This window comes from Microcaecilia unicolor, chromosome 1 (assembly GCF_901765095.1).
Source record: "Microcaecilia unicolor chromosome 1, aMicUni1.1, whole genome shotgun sequence".
Lineage (NCBI taxonomy): Eukaryota > Metazoa > Chordata > Amphibia > Gymnophiona > Siphonopidae > Microcaecilia > Microcaecilia unicolor.
In genome coordinates, this window is record NC_044031.1 from 18,002,848 (window position 1) to 18,023,859 (window position 21,012).

The 21,012-nt window shown below is 45.0% G+C and overlaps 1 protein-coding gene across 1 annotated transcript in view; it reads right to left on the reverse strand.

Moving 5' to 3' along the window:
* LOC115480448 (zinc finger protein 493-like) overlaps positions 1-12,501 on the reverse strand; it is a 112,917-nt gene extending 100,416 nt beyond the window's left edge. The window contains exons 1-2 of the mRNA XM_030219532.1: positions 12,415-12,501; positions 6,335-6,461 (exon numbers count right to left, since the gene is read on the reverse strand). Coding sequence (XP_030075392.1) covers positions 6,335-6,461; positions 12,415-12,441 — 154 coding nt within the window. The 5' untranslated portion in view covers positions 12,442-12,501. The remainder of the gene's footprint in view (positions 1-6,334; positions 6,462-12,414) is intronic.
* Between the last annotated feature and the right edge of the window lie 8,511 nt (positions 12,502-21,012).

Genomic DNA, 21,012 nt, shown 5'->3' on the forward strand with positions numbered 1-21,012 from the left:
TCATGAACAAAAGGTACCCTTTCTTTAATATAAATTGCCAGACCTCCCTTTTTCCCCCCTCTAGGGTCTGTCAATATATAGTTCTGACCCAGGTTTTTATATTGGATAAGCCGTACATCTTTCCTTTGAATATGTGTCTCCTGCAACATGATAATGTCCCACTGCATTTTAAGTATCTCCCTGCTTACAATACTTCTTTTTTCAGGTGTATTCAAGCCATTTACATTCCATGAACCCACTGTGATCCCACCCTCTCTCCCCCCTCCCCTCCCCCCACCCCTTCCCCTCAACTGGCCGCTACCACAAGCTGCCAGATTTCCCCTAAGAAAGTGTCGTCCCCTGGGGATCCAGGCCCCCCTTATATCCCCCACACAGTCAAAACTGCAGCCTCCTTCATTCATTCCATATATATTCTATCCTCTTCGTACACATATGATCAGTTAAACATTACCAACATGGTATCACTTACTACAGATGGTCAAATGACCAAACTTTGCGCCCGGGCATTAGCCCCTCTACATTGGTCCATTCAAGTGTCCCCTTGCTGCTCCAAACCACGCTCCTTCCTCACTCTGCTTGTGCTGTTGCCCCTTTTCCCCTGCTGGAGCCATCTGCCTGGGCCAGAAATGTTCTCTCCATTGCCTTCCTTAGTGGGAACTCGTAACTCATCCGGTAGGTCCGTGCATCCCATGTTCTCCAGGATTTTCTTTGCTGCAACTGGATGTTGTATTTTCCTTGTCTGATTCCCCACCGTGACCATAAGACCACTAGGGAAAATCCATCTATAGCGCAGTCCATTCTTTTGTAGATATCTCGTCACTTCGCGGAATTCCCGCCTCTTTTGTAAAGTAGATTTCGCCAGATCTTGGTAAATCTGAATTTTAATGCTTTGCCATTGTATGTCGCCCAAAGCACGAGCTTTCCTCCAAACAGTCTCCTTCACCTGGAAGTCATGGAAGCAGGCAATGATATCCCTGGGGTTCTCCCCCCGCTGCGGTCCCAGACTCCGGTGCGCTCGATCAATTTTAATGTCAGTCTTATCTGTACTCTCCTGGGGATCTCTCCCTTGACTTAGGATAAAGTGGCAAATCTCTTGCACCACTTTCGTAGCTTCCATATATTGGGCCTCTTCAGGCACTCCTTTAAAGTGCAGATTCCCCCTTCGAGAGCGATTCTCTAGATCTTCCATCCTAATCTCCATTTTCTCTCGCTGCTGTTTCCCCTCTTTAACTGTTTTCGCCAGGCTCTGCACCCCCGCCTCCATCTCCTCCAGGCGTTCCTCAGTCTCACCCACGCGGTTACCAATGTCTTTTACTTCTTCACGAAGTTCTTTAACAGCAGCGTGTATACTATTTCTGGTATTAATCATCTCCGATTTCAACTCCTGGAACCATTTGATAATTTCGCTCCTCTCGAGTTCCACCTCTCTGCCGCTCCGTTCCTCGAGTTCATTATCCGACTCGGGGTCCTCCGGCGCCATTTTGTTTTCGCGCGGAGGCAGCACTGCCGGCACTCTGCTTCCCGCTTTCGCCGATTCGGCCGCAAACTTAAATTTTGAAAGTTTCTTTCTGGCTGCCATATAGTCTGGTAAGTTCAACCTAACTTTTATGGAAATGAAATCCGTCTAATGTGGGGATTTAACAGCTGATTTCTGCGCGTCCCCGCGGAGCTCCAAATTTGAGCTGCCGATCACATCGGTGACGTCACTTCCTCCCTGGCCAAGTATATTTTCAACAAGTTGGCACATTATAAAATCCCTTAATATAAAGAACTGTTTTGGGAGACCCTAGTGAGTTATCATAAAGGGTGACCGCGTAGCCCTTCAGCTCCCTCTCCCTTCAAATTCAAATCAACATTTTTACACTCCCGTCCCTGCTGTCACAGTATAAAATTATACGAGAACTGACGAGGAGAAACACCTGCTGATGAAAGGAGAGGTTTAGTGCGGGCAAAGGCTCATATCTCACTTCCCCCACAGACACTCCTGATGCCGGGTAAGACACGGATATCAATTCTGTAATTATGCACCTACGGCACACATAAACAGAAAGATAATTTGCACTTACTCACATAGGCACCCTAAGCACGCTTCTATAAATATTGTAGTGTTTAATTGCCAGGGGGCATTACACATGGTCAGAGCATGGGCGAGGCTCCCAGCTATGTGTGTAACTTACAGTTGCAGTCATATTTAGACACCTGCCAGGCCTATGGTTGGTCTAAATGTAGCTGCCTATACATTAAGGCACGATGATATAAAGTTACGCTAGTATTTCCATAAGGACACCTGGGTAACCTCCAAAGAGCTGCTGGTGTGGAGGATAACAACTCACTTGCAAACACAGATGTTTCATACCCAATACTGTGGAAGACCCGCTCTATGAATGTTGAAAAGAGCAGGAACAAAGACTGATCCTTGTCATGATCTGGTACACTCTTCTCTAGTTAACACATCTTAAGTAGAGAGGTGTGGTAGCTGTGTTAGTCCACTCTTAAAGGTTATCAATAGAAATCAAACAAAATAAAACATGGAAAAGAAAATAAGATACCTTTTTTATTGGACATAACTTAATACATTTCTTGATTAGCTTTCGAAGGTTGCCCTTCTTCGACGATCTGACGAAGAAGGGCAACCTTCGAAAGCTAATCAAGAAATGTATTAAGTTATGTCCAATAAAAAAAGGTATCATCTTATTTTCTTTTCCATGTTTTATTTTGTTTGATTTCTATTGATAATAGTTAACACATGAAAGGTAAAATTATGTATCATACCTGATAATTTTCTTTCCATTAATCATAGCTGATCAATCCATAGACTGGTGGGTTGTGTCCATCTACCAGCAGGTGGAGATAGAGAGCAATCCTTTTGCCTCCCTATATGTGGTCATGTGCTGCCGGAAACTCCTCAGTATGTTCTCTATCTCAGCAGGTGGTGGTCACACACAGCAGCAGCTCTGGCTAGGTCTCCAAGCCTAATTTTTAGGTTTTGTTGAGTACCTGGGGTTGAGGGCTCTTCTTGAGCAAGTGCAAACCTGGTGGCGCCAGGTCCCTCCTTTTCTCCCCCCTCCCGCTGGCTCCGTTAAAAAAAAAAAAAAAAATTTGAACGTCCTTGAAGGCGTTTATTTCGACGTTTATTTAAACGTTTATTGCAGCTACTCACTGGGACACCAGGTCGTTACAGCTCGGAGCGAGAAGCAGGTAATTTTTACCTTTTTATAGCGGGCAGGGGGTTCCCCGATTGATCTCCACGTGGCCTATGGCGTCGGAGGGCGAGGGCGCGAAGAATCGCTCCCCGGACCGCGTGTGCGCTTCTAGCGGGGATGCGGGGGTCTTTAAGTCTGATTCGCCCTTGTTGGGTGTCAGTTCGGAGGCCGGTCAGTGTCCCGGGTCTTCCTCCGGTGAGGCGGTTTTTCCCGCCATAAACGCCCATCCCCCGCTGCTCGCCTCCGCCATTTTGGCCGGCCACTCTGCTCGGACGGCTTCTTCTTGGGCCGCCCTTGAGCTGGGGGACGTTAATGCCATGGCCGCCCTTGATTTGGGCGACGGCAAAAAAGCGACTAAAGTTAAGCGCCGTTCTTCCCGCTCGGCTCCTTCGCGGAGTGTCGCGCCGGACGCCATCTTGGATGCGCAGCATGTTTCTCCCCCGCTCTTGCGAGCGCCGGTTGAGGGTGCTTCTAGGGCTGTGGCCCAGGCTGCTGAAGTGCACAGTCTGGGGGGTTTCTCCCCCGAGTTTATTTTGCTGCTGCATCAGGCCTTCCTTATGCAAAACGCTGCCCCTTCTCCCTTGTCCGATAAAGGGGTTGAGGCCCCCGGAAGTAAACGCCCTAGGGTGGATTCCCAGGCCTTAGAGGACTCTGTTTCCTCTGATGTAGATGAGGGCAGCGTATCTGAGTTCTCCCAACAGTCCTTTGGGGATTCCTTGGAGGAGACGGATTCCTGCTCGGATGGAGCGGATGACCACTCTGCAGTGCGGATCTTTCGCTCAGAGGATTTGCCCAACCTGTTAGTGCAGGCCATGAGCATTTTGAAGATTTCCTCTCCAGAGGACGTCTCTCCCTCAGCCCCTGTTGGCTCCGCCATTATGCTGGGGACGAAGCGCCCGCCTAGAACCTTCCACGTGCATGATGCCATGCACACCTTAATTTCGGCTCAATGGGATGTCCCGGAAGCGAGCCTCAAAGTGGCTAGGGCTATGTCCCGCCTCTATCCTTTGCCTGAAAGTGAACGGGAGGCCTTTCTTTGGCCTACCGTGGATTCTTTAATCACTGCGGTGACTAAGAAAACGGCATTGCCGGTGGAAGGTGGCACGGCCCTAAAGGACGCCCAAGACAGAAGATTGGAGGCGGCCTTAAGGTCGTCCTTCGAGGCGGCTGCCTTAAGTTTGCAGGCCTCAGTTTGCGGCTCCTACGTGGCCAGGGCGTGCCTGACGATTGTGCAGCGGGCTTCCCCCTCGGATCCTTCCTTGAGGGCTGATTGGCCGGCCCTGGAATCGGGCTTGGCTTATTTGGCAGACTTGCTGTATGATGTCTTGAGAGCCTCGGCTAAAGGTATGGCTCAGACAGTCTCTGCGCGGCGGTGGCTTTTGCTGAAACATTGGTCTGTGGACCACGCCTCTAAGTCCCGCCTGGCTAAGTTGCCTTTTAAAGGCAAGCTGCTCTTTGGGGTCGAGCTGGACAAAATTGTGACCGATCTCGGCACGTCTAAGGGCAAGAGGTTACCAGAGGTCAGGGCTCGGGCCAGTGCTCGCCCCGGTATCTCCAGAGGACGGTTTCAGGAAGTCTGTCGGTACCGCCCGGGCAAGTCGGGCTCCTCTGCCCCCTCTTCCTTCAAGAGGAACTTCTCCCCCAAGCAGCATTCCTTTCGCAGAGACCGCCGTCCCGGAGGTGCGCCCTCCGGTCCTCCCCCAGGGTCTCGTACCCAATGACGGGGTCCTGGTCCATGGCCCAGTGCACATAAGCCGCTGCAATGGCTTTCTTGACCCATCTTGCCACTGTAGGCTTAGCAGCCTGCAGACCCTTACGAGGACCTGCAAACAGGACAAACAGATGATCCGATTTCCGGAAATCATTGGTCACTTCCAAGTATCTGATGATGACTCGTCTCACATCCAGATATTTGAGAGCAGAGTATTCCTCTGGGTAATCCTCCCTACGAAAGGAAGGGAGACAGAGCTGCTGATTCACATGGAAGCGAGAAACAATCTTGGGCAGGAAGGAAGGCACTGTGCGAATACTCACTCCTGCCTCAGTGAACTGCAGAAAAGGCTCTCGACATGAGAGTGCCTGGAGCTCGGAAACTCTTCTGGCTGAAGTGATAGCCACCAAAAAGACTGCTTTCAACGTCAGGTCTTTCAGAGATGCCCTCGACAAGGGTTCAAAAGGCAGCTTCTGCAAGGCTCTTAGCACCAGGTTGAGATTCCACGCAGGCACCACTGAGTGCAGAGGAGGGCGCAGGTGATTAACTCCCTTGAGAAAACGTACCACATCTGGCTGCGAAGCCAGGGAAGCACCCTTCAGGCGGCCCCTGAAGCAAGCCAGAGCCGCTACCTGGACTTTAAGGGAACTGAGCGACAGGCCTTTCTCCAGACCTTCTTGCAGGAACGCCAGCACTGAAGAAATTGGAGCAGTGAAGGGAGAAAGTGAGCCTGCTTCACACCACGCTGCAAAGGTACGCCAAACCCTGGCGTAAGCAGTAGAAGTAGAGCGCTTCCTCGTTCTCAGCATAGTGGCGATGACCTTGTCTGAGAAGCCCTTCTTGACGAAGAAGGGCAACCTTCGAAAGCTAATCAAGAAATGTATTAAGTTATGTCCAATAAAAAAAAGGTATCATCTTATTTTCTTTTCCATGTTTTATTTTGTTTGATTTCTATTGATAATAGTTAACACATGAAATCAGCAATTAATGATGATTTCTTGTATTACTCTTAACATGTGTTGATCCTGGAGACAATTCTGCAGCTTCACAGTGTCAAAAGCTGAGAAAATGATCAATGAACACAGCAACAAACTTTTGACTGGTCTCAGCAGCTGCTTTAACACAGTCTGTTACATCCAAGTACTGAGAATTTGTGATGCTCCGCACCTTATTTTCAGTCTTGATACAAGAACTAGAGGAAAATCTCTCTCCGATTGGAAGAGGAGGAAACTTGTAGGACACACAGGAAGGTCTTAAGATAACAGTGTGAGGATCGGGACTGAGGCACCCTAAGACAATCAGCAGAGCCGAGACGCATTCTGATCAGACTTCAAAGTGCAGAAGGTACAGAAAACATGCCAAATTTCTATTAAATCAGACGCTGTTCCACTTAAGAAAATGCAGACAAAGCAATTCTTACCTAGGGAGATCAGGGTCTGATAATTCTCCTTCATCACTTCCCTGTAAAGCGCCTTCTGCCCTTCATCTAAATACTCCCACTCATCCTGGGAGAAAGAAACAGCGATGTCCTCAAACGTCACCCGCATCTGAAACACAAATCAGAAACACACTCAGGGAAACGTGGGGGTGCTTTTCAGCTACCTTTATTCGTCCAACATTTTGGGAATGATTTTAGAATGTAGATGCCCTGTGCAGGTGTAAGACACCCAATTGCATGTGTAAATCAGCAAACAAGGATAAGCAGTCATTTCAGGAAAGGTGGCTACTTCTACATGGAAGTGAAAGCACAGGGATATTTTAGAGAGACATGTTCTGGGTGTGGCTTGGTTGATCCTTCACAGTACATGAGTATTTTATATTATATAATGGCAATACATGTATACTGTAGAAAATTCCCACATCAGCATTTATACCTACATGTCGCCCTGAGGGATGTTGCTCTTTTTTTGAATTTGTACTTTTGGAAAATGACTTTGTCTAATGTGTGTCCCCCAAAATACACTTTTTATTTTCACTGTGCTATATAGATCGATAGATCTGTGTATGTAAAGCTGTAGTATTATTTTTTATAATGCTCAGCAAACACTCCTGGAGGCACAACTATCTAGTCAGGTTTTCAAGAGAGAACTGTCGATGGAATGAAGACCTCTTGTTTTAAATTGCTCTCATATATATGCATTCTGGAAATCCTGAAAACCCGACCCATCCGGAATCCCAAAGAGAAGATGCCCTCTCAAAGAGAAGGCTCCATTCAGAATCTCAAAATTATTAAGATTCTATGTAGAATCTCAAAGAAGAGAAGTAATCTATGTAGAATCTCCAAGAGAAGCAAGATTCTACGTAGAGTAGCAAGATGTCATGCAGAATCTCAAGGATCAGTAAGATTGTATGTAGAATCTCCAAGAGAAGCAAGATTCTACGTAGAGTAGCAAGATGCCATGCAGAATCTCAAGGATCAGTAAGATTGTATGTAGAATCTCCAAGAGAAGCAAGATTCTACGTAGAGTAGCAAGATGCCAAGCAGAGTCCCAAAGAATAGTGCGCAAAGTAAATACACCTTAAGAAATAGAATACATAGTACTACAAGAGATCAGTAAAACTTTTCTTTTATTACAACTGCATAATATATCCTGTTACAAAAGAGGAAAGACTAAGAGAGAGAAATCTTTCTCTGCTTCTAAGTCCCTCTGAAGTTTGACAATCCAAACGCTCACATTTATTGCCTCAACGGTGCTGTACTTCGATCTAAATCCTGATTGAGATTTATGCATATGATACAGACGTTCAAATATTTGAAAGGTATTAATCAGCAAACAAACCTTTTCCGGAGACGGGAAGGCAGTAGAACTAGAGGACATGAATTGAGGTTGAAGGGGGGCAGACTCAGGACTAATGTCAGGAAATATTTTTTCACGGAGAGGGTGGTGGATATGTGGAATGCCCTTCCGCGGGAGGTGGTGGAGATGAAAACGGTAATGGAATTCAAACATGCGTGGGATAAACACCTGTTTTCAAATCTATGCTAAAAACCCACCTTTTCACCACTGCTTTTGGCTCCTAACCACTACTCAATTCCCCTATCCTTGTTCCTTCTCACCCAGTACTTTTCTCGCCCTTAATTGTCTTGTCTGTCTGTATTTTTTAGATTGTAAGCTCTATCAAGCATGGACTGTCTCTCTGTGTCAGGTGTTCAGCGCTGTGTGCGTCTGGTAGCGCTATACAAATTTTAATAATAATAAACTCAAAGGAATCCTGTTTAGAAGGAATGGTTCCGTGGAATCTTAGTGGAGATTGGGTGGTGACGCCGGTAATTGGAAACAAAATGGGAGCTGGGCAGACTTCTACGGTCTACGCCCTGATCGTAACTGAATAGATAGGGATGGGCTGGAGTGTAAATTGTAAGGGGCTTCGATGTTAGCTTTAGACCTTAGTACAAGAACAGTACTGGGCAGACTTCTTCAGTCTGTGCCCTGAGAAAGGCAAGGACAAATCAAACTCGGGTATACATATAAAGTATCACATACCATATAAAATGAGTTTATCTTGTTGGGCAGACTGGATGGACTGTACAGGTCTTTATCTGCCGTCATTTACTATGTTACTATGTAACCACATATGAGATAACTGATCCATCTAGACAGAATTCCATAGCATCAGCAAAGCATCTTTTTAGAATTCTGAACTTAATTTAAGTAAATATGCTAAAAGTCTAAAGTATTAGGGCATAGTACAATGGAAAAAGCCAATTACATAGTATTTCTCATCTACACAACATAGAATCTTACACAATGAAACCAAAGCTCGTAATAGACAGAACTTAACTCTTCCTCTCTAAGATCCCCTAATGTATCTGTCACACATGAACCTTATTCTACTATAGGGGAAAACTCCGCTTTAATTTGTGTAATACAACAGTCGTATATAAGCGAGTCTACTCTTGCAGAGTGTAGGATGTAAAAATAGAAGGGGTGAAGAGACCTCAGACAGGTGACAGACAGCAAGATTGCTGACATTGCTCATAGAGGGGTCACTAAAAATTTCCTTACAAAAATATTTTTCCACACTAAGGAAGGAGGTTTGGTAAAGACCGATGACTGAATTATGGTGACCCTCTATGAGCAATGTCAGCAATCTTGCTGTCTGTCACCTGAGGTCTCTTCACCCCTTCTATTTTTACATCCTACACTCTGCAAGAGTAGACTCGGATACAAATATAACAAATAAAAAAAAAAAAGTAACAGATTAAGAAGACTAAAATTTATAACCTTCTCTTTAGTTAAACACAGAGTACGATTTACTTTTACAAAAGGAGACACGGGGCTGGTGGTTGGGAGGCGGGGATAGTGCTGGACAGACTTGTACGGTCTGTGCCAGAGCCGGTGGTTGGGAGGCAGGGCTGGTGGTTGGGAGGTGAGGATAGTGCTGGGCAGACTTATACGGTCTGTGCCCTGAAGGGCACAGGTACAAATCAAAGTAGGGTATGCACAAAAAGCAGCAAATATGAGTTATCTTGTTGGGCAGACTGGATGGACCATGCAGGTCTTTTTCTGCCGTCATCTACTATGTTACTATGTTACAAAAGGAGACACCTATCCTAAATACTGGTCAGTTTCAGACCTTCTTTAACCTCTCTTATCTAAAGGCCTTTCTTTGTCAATATAAAGAGGTCTCCAGTAAACAATGACTTCTATTTATTATATAGAGTGGAGTGGAGGAGTGGCCGAGTGGAGGAGTGGCCGAGTGGTTAGAGCACCAGTCTTGCAATCCAGAGGTGGCCGGTTCAAATCCCACTGCTGCTCCTTGTGATCTTGGGCAAGTCACTTAACCCTCCATTGCCTCAGGTACAAACTTAGATTGTGAGCCCTCCTGGGACAGAGAAATATCCAGTGTACCTGAATGTAACTCACCTTGAACTACTACTGAAAAAGATGTGAGCAAAATCTAAATAAATAAAAAATAAAAAAATTATTATTGACATTTATATCCCTTATTAGCCTGAGTAGAACTCATATTCAATGTGGCTTACGTAACAATTAGAAAAGCATGAACATGTTCAAAATATATTAACAGAACGTAAAATACATCATATAATGTCAGACCAGTAAAACATGAGTTAGAAACAGATGTCATTGAATACTTAGTGATTGGTACATTCTGCCCTTCTTTTTACAATATAAAATGGTATCTGCTGAACTAGCATTTGTCAGTAACTCACTTAAGACAATCTTAAAATTTTTTCCAGACAAAATGTTAACTGTAACTTTTCCGGCCCCAAGGTGGCAAGATTTCATGGTTTCCCCCGTGTCTAACTCAATAGCAGACTTTGGACTTTTCCTCCAGGAACTTGTCTAAACCTTTCTGAAACCACAGATATCCTAACTGCTGTTATGATCAACTACTACTATCGAATCAGAACCTAAACCCATACATATACGCTGATGATGTAACGATCTTCATCCCATTCAAACAAGATCTAAGGGAAATCTCCAATGAACTCAAGCAAAGCCTACATACTATGAATTCCTGGGCAGATGCTTTCCAGTTGAAACTCAATGCAGAGAAAACCCAATGTTTGGTACTAACCTCGCAATACAACAAGAATAAATTTACCACCATCAAAAATCTACCAGTCTTGGACTCCCTAAAAATCCTTGGTGTCACCATTGATTGACACCTAACACTTGAGAACCACGCAAATAACACAACTACTACTACTACTACTACTACTACTATTTAGCATTTCTATAGCGCTACAAGGCATACGCAGCGCTGCACAAACATAGAAGAAAGACAGTCCCTGCTCAAAGAGCTTACAATCTAATAGACAAAAAATAAATAAAGTAAGCAAGTCAAATCAATTAATGTGTACAGGAAGGAGGAGAGGAGGGTAGGTGGAGGCGAGTGGTTACAAGTCAAAAGCAATGTTAAAGAGGTGGGCTTTCAGTCTAGATTTAAAGGTGGCCAAGGATGGGGCAAGACGTAGGGGCTCAGGAAGTTTATTCCAGGCGTAGGGTGCAGCGAGACAGAAGGCGCGAAGTCTGGAGTTGGCAGTAGTGGAGAAGGGAACAGATAAGAAGGATTTATCCATGGAGCGGAGTGCACGGGAAGGGGTGTAGGGAAGGACGAGTGTGGAGAGATACTGGGGAGCAGCAGAGTGAGTACATTTATAGGTTAGTAGAAGAAGTTTGAACAGGATGCGAAAACGGATAGGGAGCCAGTGAAGGGTCTTGAAGAGAGGGGTAGTATGAGTAAAGCGACCCTGGCGGAAGTTGAGACGGGCAGCAGAGTTTTGAACTGACTGGAGAGGGGAGAGGTGACTAAGTGCAAATAACACAACTAAAAAGATGTTTCATTCAATGTGGAAACTAAAAAGAGTTAGACCATTTTTTCCAAGAACTGTCTTCCGCATTCTGGTACAATCATTGGTACTCAGTCATCTGGACTATTGTAACTCACTCTACGCTGGCTGTAAAGAGCAAATACTTAAAAAACTCCAGGCAGCCCAGAATACGGCAGCCAGACTAATATTCGGCACACCAAAATACGAAGGCGCGAAACCCCTGCGGAAAAAACTACACTGGCTCCCACTAAAGGAACGCATCATGTTCAAACTTTGCACCCAGGTCCATAAAATCATTCATGGTAACGCCCCAGCCTACATGTCAGACCTGATAGAACTACCACCCAGGAACGCAAAAAGATCCTCTCGCACATTCCTTAATCTCCATCTTCCCAAGTGCAAGGGTCTGAAATACAAATCAATGCATGCATCTACCTTTTCCTATACGAGCACGCAGCTGTGGAACGCGCTGCCACGTAACCTGAAAACGGTCTATGAATTGACCAATTTCCGCAAACTATTGAAAACCTATTTCTTCGACAAGATATATCACAAAGATCAACATGTGTAACTGTCTAATTTAACATGTATAACTGTATAGGCTTAAAACGTCCAGACTGTCTTATAATGTTTTATAATGTCTTTCTGCTTTAACGCCTTCATGTATTTCACCACCATGTAACACAAAACCCTCTGTAAACCAAATGTATCTTCACTGCTATTTCCAGTATCCATGACGAATTGTAAGCCACATTGAGCCTGCAAAGAGGTGGGATAATGTGGGATACAAATGCCATAAATAAATAAATCTGAACCCAAATTACTATTAGCAAAGCACTTTTGTTTTAGTAATAGAGGAACCCAGTGCTGTGAGAATGCACCAGTACAAAAGATTAGGAGCCACTGCACTATGGAATGGAAACCCACACTATTCACAAGTAAAACCCGGCTGGCTCAATCCGTCCTCCTTTTTCTGGAGCCATATGGTAACCCTTTTAATCAGTGTCAGCTTTGGGCTTCTACATTACTTATGGGCCAGGTGCAGCTCTTTGGGGGAGTGAGTGGGGGCTTTTCCAATCCTTTTTAAATAGTGGGTCTCAGAAAGTTCACTTGTTGTCTCCAAGCGAGGACTCTGTGTGGCACCAATGAAACTTGTGCATAATACAAACCTAGACAGAAAGGAATCCAGGTTAACTTACGATCTCTGAAACGACAGCAAAAAGCATCTCTCCAGACTCCAAAAAGCCTCGGAAACAGACACAGTAAGAAGCAAATGGTGAAACCAGAGCGAGGCTTGGAACACAGTGAGAAAGGCTATTGGACCATCAGAGTGAGGCTTGGAGCACAGTGAGAAAGGCCATTGGACCATCAGAGTGAGGCTTGGAGCACAGTGAGAAAGACTATTGGACCATCAGAGTGAGGCTTGGAGCACAGTGAGAAAGGCCATTGGACCATCAGAGTGAAGCTTGGATCACAGTGAGAAAGGCTATTGGACCATCAGAGTGAGGCTTGGCATACACAGAGGTCTATTGGTGCATGAAAATGAGGCTTGGGATCGAAGTGATCCTGTCTAGTCCATTATGTGAGCTGAAGCCCAACCAAGAAGGTTTAAGAGAAGCAGGAGTGGAAGTGAGCCTGTCTCGTCCATTGGAAGCCAGGAAGCCAATTAGGACAGCCTGAGTTTCCCTTTCCCAGCGCAGCCGTCATCCCCGTTTACTGTAACAAGTCTAAAGCTGTTTCAATTGGATAGGCAAAAGGTGGAGGACAAAAGGTTTTTAATTTTTTTCACTTATTGGACAGCTTTTAATTTATTTGAAAGCTTCCCATATGTAGATATAAATATATTATTATTATTATTAATTGCTTTTGTATCCCACATTTTCCTACCCATTTGCAGGCTCAATGTGGCTTCCATATTACCGTTAGCGGTGTTAGCCGATTCCGGTCTAAACAAACAATTAATACAAAGTGATAATGTGGTGGAATGAGGTACAAGTAGTGTTCATTGCAGGCTTCATTTGTGATGTGTCGCTGTTGTCTAGGTTTTTTCTGTTGGGTTGGTGGGGTATGCTCTACTGAACAGTTCCGTCTTTAGTGCTTTCCGGAAGTTTAGATGGTCGAACGTAGTTTTTACTTCTTTTGGCAATGCATTCCATATTTGTGCGTGTAGGTAGGAAAAGCTGGATGCATAGGTGGATTTGTACTCGATTCCCTTGCTGCTTGGGTTGTGGAGGTTTAGGTACGATCGTGTGGATTTTGTAGTGTTTCTGGTTGGCAGGTCGATGAGGTCTGTCTTGTACCCCGGTGCTTCACCGTAAAGTATTTTATGAACGGTCGTGCAGATTTTGAAAGTGATACGTTCTTTGATTGGTAGCCAGTGCAGTTTTTCTCAGAGTGGTTTGGCACTGTCAAAACATGGTTTTCCAAATATTAGCCTGGCTGCTGTGTTTTGGGCGGTCTGAAGTTTCTCTATGATTTAGTCCTTGCATCCCGCATATATTCCATTACAGTAGTCTATGTGGCTTATTACCATTGACTATATCAGGTTCCGGAATATTTCCCTCGGAAAGAATGGTTTCAGGCGTTTGAGTTTCCACATTGCAGCGAACATTTTCTTTATGGTGGATTTTGCTTGGGTCTCTAGAGATAGGTTACGGTCGATTATTACTCCGAGAATTTTTAGGCTGTCTGAGATAGGTAGCATGTATCCTAGGATGTTAATGTTTGTGGGTTTGTATGTATTGTGTTGGGATGATATGATGAGACAATGTGTTTTTTTCTGTATTGAGTTTGAGTTGGAATGCATTAGCCCATGAATTCATGATGTTTAAGCTGAGCTTGATTTCGTTGGTGATTTCTGCTAGGTCATGTTTGTAGGGGATGTATAATGTAACATCATCAGCATAGATAAATGGGTTAAGGCCTTGGGTGGATAGGGTCTTGGCTAGTGGGGTCATCATGAGGTTGAATAGGATTGGTGATAGTGGTGATCCTTGTGGTACTCCGCATTCTGGTTTCCATGCTGATGATATGTTTGTTTTTGATTTCACTTGATATGCTCATGTGGTTAGAAAACCCTTGATCCAATTGAAAGTATTCCCATTGCTTCCAAAATATTCTAGGATTCTTAGCAGTATGTTATGGTTAACCATGTCGAACGCACTTGACATATCAAATTGGAGGAGGAGAATGCTCTTGCCTACTGCTATTTCCTGCTTGAACCTGGTTAGGAGAGTGAGTAGTACTGTTTCAGTGCTGTGTAGGGGTCGAAACCCAGATTGTGACTCATGTAATATATCGAATTTGTTTATGTAGTCACTAGTAAAAAAGGCCCGTTTCTGACACAAATGAAACGGGCGCTAGCAAGGTTTTCCTCGGAGTGTGTATGTTTGGGAGAGTGTATGTGAGAGTGGCTGTTTGAGAGTCAAAGTGTGAGTGTGTGTGTGAGAGAGAGTGAGTCTGGGTGTGAGTGTGTTTGTGAGAGAGTGTGTGTGTGAGAATGAGAGTGTGTGCAAGTGTGTATGTGAGACACAGTGTGAGTGTGTGTGTGTGGGCGAGAGAGAGAGTGTGTGTGAGACACAGATTCTCTGTGAGAGTGAGTGTATGAGACCAAGCGAGTGTGTGAGTGACTATGTGGCACATAGAGAGTGAGTGTGATACAGTGTGAGACAGAGTGTGTGAGAGTGAGAGTCAGAAAGACATTGTATATGAGAGAGAGAGTGTGAGCCCTGCCCTCCCAATCCATGCCCATCTGTCCCCTGCCCCCTCCATTCATCCTTTTCCAGCAATTCCCCTCTCCCTGAGCCCTGCCCTCCCAATCCATGCTCCTCTGTCACCTGTCCCCTCCATTCATCCCTATCCAGCAATTCCCCTCTCTCCCTGAGCCCTGCCCTGCAATCCATATCCATCCATGCCCATCTGTCCCCTCCATTCATCCCTATCCAGCAATTCCCCTCTCCCTGAGCCCTGCCCTCCCAATCCATGCCCATCCATGCTCCTCTGTCACCTGCCCCCTCCATTCATCCCTATCCAGCAATTCCCCTCTCTCCATGAGCCCTGCCCTGCAATCCATATCCATCCATGCCCATCTGTCCCCTCCATTCATCCCTATCCAGCAATTCCCCTCTCTCCCTGAGCCCTGCCCTCCCAATCCATGCTCCTCTGTCCCCTGCCCCCTCCATTCATCTCTTTCCAGCAATTCCCCTCTCTCCCTGAGCCCTGCCCTCCCAATCCATGTCCATCCATGCTCCTCTGTCCCCTGCCGCCTCCATTCAACCTTTTCCAGCAAGTCCCCTCTCTCCCTTCCATGACCCCCCTCGCATCCATGCTCCTCTCTCTCCCATGTCCCAGCCTGGCCCGCCCTCTTCTCCCCCCCACCCTTCGCATCCATGCCCCCCCCCTTCGCATCCATGCTGTCGTTTCTCCCCTGCCCTACCGCTCCCATTGTTCAACTTTACTGGCCACCCTCTTCTCTCCCCCCAACTTCCTTTTTTTTTTTTTTTCTTCTTTTTAAATTTACCTCCGTGGCGGTTCCGGCAGCGAAGCGTCAGGGAAGGAGGCGGCGCTCCTGACGTCTAGCCTTTCCTTCGCTGTGTTCCGCCTTCTTCTGACGTCATCCTTGACGTCAGAAGAAGGCGGAACACAGCGAAGGGAAGGCTAGAGACGTCGGGAGCGCCGCCTCCTTCCCTGACGCTGCGCTGCCGGAATTGTTTGGTTTTTTTTCCGCCCTCGACGTCATGACGTTTGACGCGAGGGCGGGGCAGAGACGGCTGGCTGGCTTGAAGGCTTCACACCACGAATCCACGAACCCTTCAGCCTGGGAGTGACGTCAGATGGCTTCAGAACGTTGTCCTCAGAACGTTGAGGGTGCATTTTATTATATTAGATTGGTTGGTCACCAGTCCTTCCATTAGTTTGACTATTAATGGGATAGATGCTACTGGGCGGTAGTTGGTAATGGTAATGTCGTTTGTCTTTTTCTTGGTGTCTTTTGGTATTGGGGTGAGCAGGATGTTGCCTTTTTTTCAGGGTATTTACCCTGTTGGAGCATGAAGTTTAGGTGGGAAGTGAGATGTTATGAAACGGTGAGGGGCGGATTGTAGTAAGTAGCTGGGGCAGGTGTCCAGTTGACAGTGGGTGTTGGAGTATTTTTTGATCGCCTGAGTAACTATGTTGGTGCTGAGGAGTGTAAAGTTTGACCATACTCGATCACCAGGGTATTCGCCAGGGGTTGGGTCTAGACCATTTATGAAGTTTTCTGTGTCCGTGTTGTTCTGAGGTAGAGTTTTGCGTAGGTTTATGATTTTTTCATTGAAATATTTAGCAAGGTTTTCAGCAGATGGGATGTCGGTATTGGTTGAAGTGTCTGGCGTGGTGTCTAGTAGTTTGTTCACGAGGCGGTGTATTTTCTTCGTGTTTTTGTAGTCCAGCCCAATTTTATAGTGCGATCTTTTAGTCTGTCTCATTGCGTATCTGTATTTTCTTTGTAATTGTTTCCATGCGTTGAGTGTATGTTCGTCTTTCATTTTTTTCCATGCGCGTTCCAGTTTCCTAGATTGTGTTTTTATTTTTTTGTTTCATGAAATAACAATTAAATATTACTGAAACAGCTTTAAAATTATTATAGCTGCTAGAAACAGCTGTTTTAAACTCTGTATTTTGTTCTCATTTTTCTTCACTAAAATCTAAATAAATAAATACACTGTATACAATACAGATTGCCAAATTTAAGTGAGGATATCCTGCTTCCTGATGGGTTCATCTTAACTGTTGTTGTAATCTGCCTTGGGAAGCCTGGTGTTATAAAGATGAAGGAATATATTGAAATTAAATGGAAGTAGAATTAAGCTTTCCTTTCACTGGGGCACATGAAATCACATCTTCATCTGTTTTGTAGAAGCTGACATTTTACATACACAAATGGATTATTTTGTTTTGAACATGATGCGGGGGCAAGTGGTTTTATATGTTCAAATAAAAATATTTTGTTTCATTCAGATCTCTTTTGTATAAACATAAATGGGCTGTAAGCCCCTAATGCAGCCCGTTGGTTTTCTTATATTTTGTTCTTGTGATCACTTATACTGTGCCAAAACTGAAAACTCTTATCTCTATCTGCTCATTCTGAACACTATCCACCCTAAAAGGTTGTTTTGTGGCTGTACATGAAGAATTGTGATATTTAATAAATAAGTATGTTTGTATCCCTAGTCATGCATCCTACGTTTATATAATCCTTTCAAGAAATTCAGTTAATCCATAGAGGCGTGGAGGGACATAATCGAACGGGGACGACCATCTCTAAGGGCACCCATCTCTAAGGACGTCCCATAATAAGGAAACCCGTATTATCGAAACAAGATGGGCGTCCATCTTTTGTTTTGATAATACGGTCTGGGACGCCCAAATCTCAACATTTAGGTCGACCTTAGAGATGGTCGTCCTAAATGTTGAGATGGTCGACCTTAGAGATGGTCGTCCCCGGTTTTCAGCCATAATGGAAACCGAGGACGCCCATCTCAAAAACGACCAAATCTCACATGCCAGGACACCAACCGGGCACCCTAGAGGGCACTGCAGTGGACTTCACAAATTGCTCCCAGGTGCATAGCTCCCTTACCTTCGCTGCTGAGCCCCCCAAAACCCACTCCCCACAAGTACACAACTACCATAGCCCTAAGGGGTGAAGGGGGCACCTACATGTGGGTACAGTGGGTTTCGGGTGGGTTTTGAAGGGCTCACATTTACCAACATAAGTGTAACAGGTAGGGGGGGATGGGCCTGGGTCCACCTGCCTGAAGTGCACTGCACCCACTAAAACTGCTCCAGGGACCTGCATACTGCTGTCATGGAGCTGGGTATGACATTTGAGGCTGGCAAAAAAAAAATTTTAAGTTTTTTTTTAGGGTGGGAGGGGGTTGGTGACCACTGGGGGAGTAAGGGGAGGTCATCCCCGATTCCCTCCGGTGGTCATCTGGTCAGTTTGGGCACCTTTTTGAGGCTTGGTCGTGAAAAAAAATGGACCAAGTAAAGTCGACCAAATGCTCGTCAGGGTCGCCCTTCTTTTTTCCATTATCAGCCGAGGATGCCCATCTCTTAAGCACACCTCAGTCCCGCTATGCCTCTGACATACCCCCGTGAACTTTGGTCATCCCCGCGACGGAATGCAGTTGAGGGCCCCCAAAATCGGCTTTCGATTATGCCGATTTGGCCGACCCTGAGAGAATGACACCCATCTCCCGATTTGTGTCGGAAGATGGGCGCCCTTCTCTTTCAAAAATGCCTGATAGTATGGTCGCATTTTCCATATGGTAATATACTTGGGCCCAGCTAAGAAACAGGTTATTTTGAGTTAGTCTGCATTGGACCAAACTTGCTTTCCTTGTGCCATCACTATCCAGCAGGTAGGCAGTGTCTTAAAAGGTAGAGAATAAAAGATGTTTTTTTTTATATTTATATCACACATTACCCCAAGCAAAGTCGGGTTCATTGTCTCACTGTATTTGAAAATACAGTGAGATAGAATAATAGAATTAAGTTATATCATGGGAACAATTAGATGGATATGTCTGAAACTGGGCTTTTAAAAGTTTGTCCTTTAATGATACCACATGTTCAGAAATCCATAGCCATTAGTTATTCAAAGATTATCACATGCGCAACCATCACATTGCAAAAGTAAACAACTTCTACAGAGTACATCCAAAATTTAATTTTTATTTCCTTATTTCTATCTTCCAAAATTCCAGACAGTAGATGTACAGATCCGTATATTGCTCAAGCCGGCATGTTCGAAAATATAGTGAGATTAATAAAAATGCTACCAGTAATAAAGAACGACAATTTGGATGCAGCAGCTCATAGGTTTACTTGCTTTGAGTGTAAGGGGATGACGACTGCGCGGGGAAGGGGAAACTTAGACAAACCTAATTAATTTCAACATTTTGACCTCACTTGGTCTCCTGTCTATTAAACCAAGGAGGTTTGATTGCGGTGATGGCATGATGTCAAAAAGTTGAAGCCACTTGGGTTATTCTCTGTTTCCACTTACCCGCGCAGCTGTTCTTCTGTGTACACTGAAAACAAACAAACCTATGAGCTGCTGCATCCATGTTATTTTCAGGGTCAGTCTTAGGCATGGATGACAGGGGCGGTCGCATAGGGCCTTGCGCTTCCAGGAACACCGCGGCACTCCCTATCCTATCCTCCCCTCCCTCCCTTCCCTCCCAACTACCTACCTATTCCAGACCTCCCCACCAGTCCCCCGAGCCGCAGGGTGCCCTTCCGGGACATACCTGAAGCCACCCTGGTGGTCTAGTGGAGTCGTTTTTCATCAGAAAAGCAAATGTTCAAACAACAGTAGAGGGGTCCAAGTGCATTTTCTTAAGTCATTTTGGATGTACTGCAGCACAGATTTTGATGGGTAGAATCAGGGACTGCAAATCCCACATGAATTTGGGATGTGAGTTCACACTAGGACTGGTTGAAAAATCTCCCTTCTGGAACTGGATCACTTGGCAGCTCTATACACAGCTATTGGATAGTGGGGACATAAAACGAAAGATCAGTGCCAAACAGATGTAGAGAACGAAAGGAAGAAGACAAGAGGCGAGAGAAGAAATGGAAAGGCCAACCTGGAAAAGAATTTGTAAGGCTGACTCATGGAACATGGAAAAAAAAGACTATTTCCAGACAACAAAGGTAGAAAAAAAATATTTTTATTTAGTACTTTGTAAGCACTGAGATGCACCTGCTTTGTAAAATGTACATTTTGTTCTATTTTTATTTTGCAAAGTACAAGAGAAAATGCATTTCTGTCTTTTTTTTTTTTTAAACCAGTATTGCACTGTTTAGTCTGGCTTCCTTGGACAGGGGGGTCTCTATTTCAAATTTTTTTTTTTTTTTGGGGTGGGGGGGGTGGGGGTTAGGCTCCCTATTCTGCATTAGATTGGTAGCATGGAATGTTGTCACAATTTGGGTTTCTGTCAGGTGCTTGTGACCTGGGTTGGCCACATTGGAAACAGGATACTGGGCTAGATGGACCATTGGTCTGACCCAGTATGGCTACTCTTATGTTATATAGATGAGGGTCTGTCCATGTTCTGCATGTGTGACTGAGGTGAAGGATTCTGCCAGCATGTAGTGTCTGTGTAGGAATGTGTAACAGTGCAGTTTGTTCCAGTTTCCCAATAGTAGGTATATTGGTACTCCAGAGCCCAGTGTAATATATATATATATATATATAGCACTGTCTTCTGATAGGTGGTTTAGGGCTGTTATGGTGTGGTAAGTTTTGGGTTCTAGGGCAGTCCTGGAGTACCCCCTTGCCAGTCAGGCTTTCAGGATATCCATAATAAATATGCATGACATTGATTTGCATATACTGCCTCCATTACATGCAAATCTTTTTCATGCAGATTCATTGTGGATAGCCTGAAAACCTGAATGGCAAGGGGGTACTCCAGGACCACCTAGGGAAACACTTCTCTAGGTCCCACTGTAATATTTATAGCATTGTCTTTTCATAGGTGGGTTAGGGCTGTTTTGGTGTGGTAAGTTTTCAGTATAGGTTGTGGGTGTCTTTTTGCAGGGGTTTGTGTTATTTCACAAAGTGTCTAGCCCTATTTGAAAGCAGGCTCTGGGGCTTGGGCCACCAAAGCTCACCCAAGATAAAAATGCTCAATACTAGTGTTCTTCACATCCTGTTGAGTCGCCACACAAACAAAAGCCCATCTGATTTAAACAAGGTGTCTAGCAGTAGAAGGACTGGGTGTGCTATTCCTGAGGTGATGGTCATG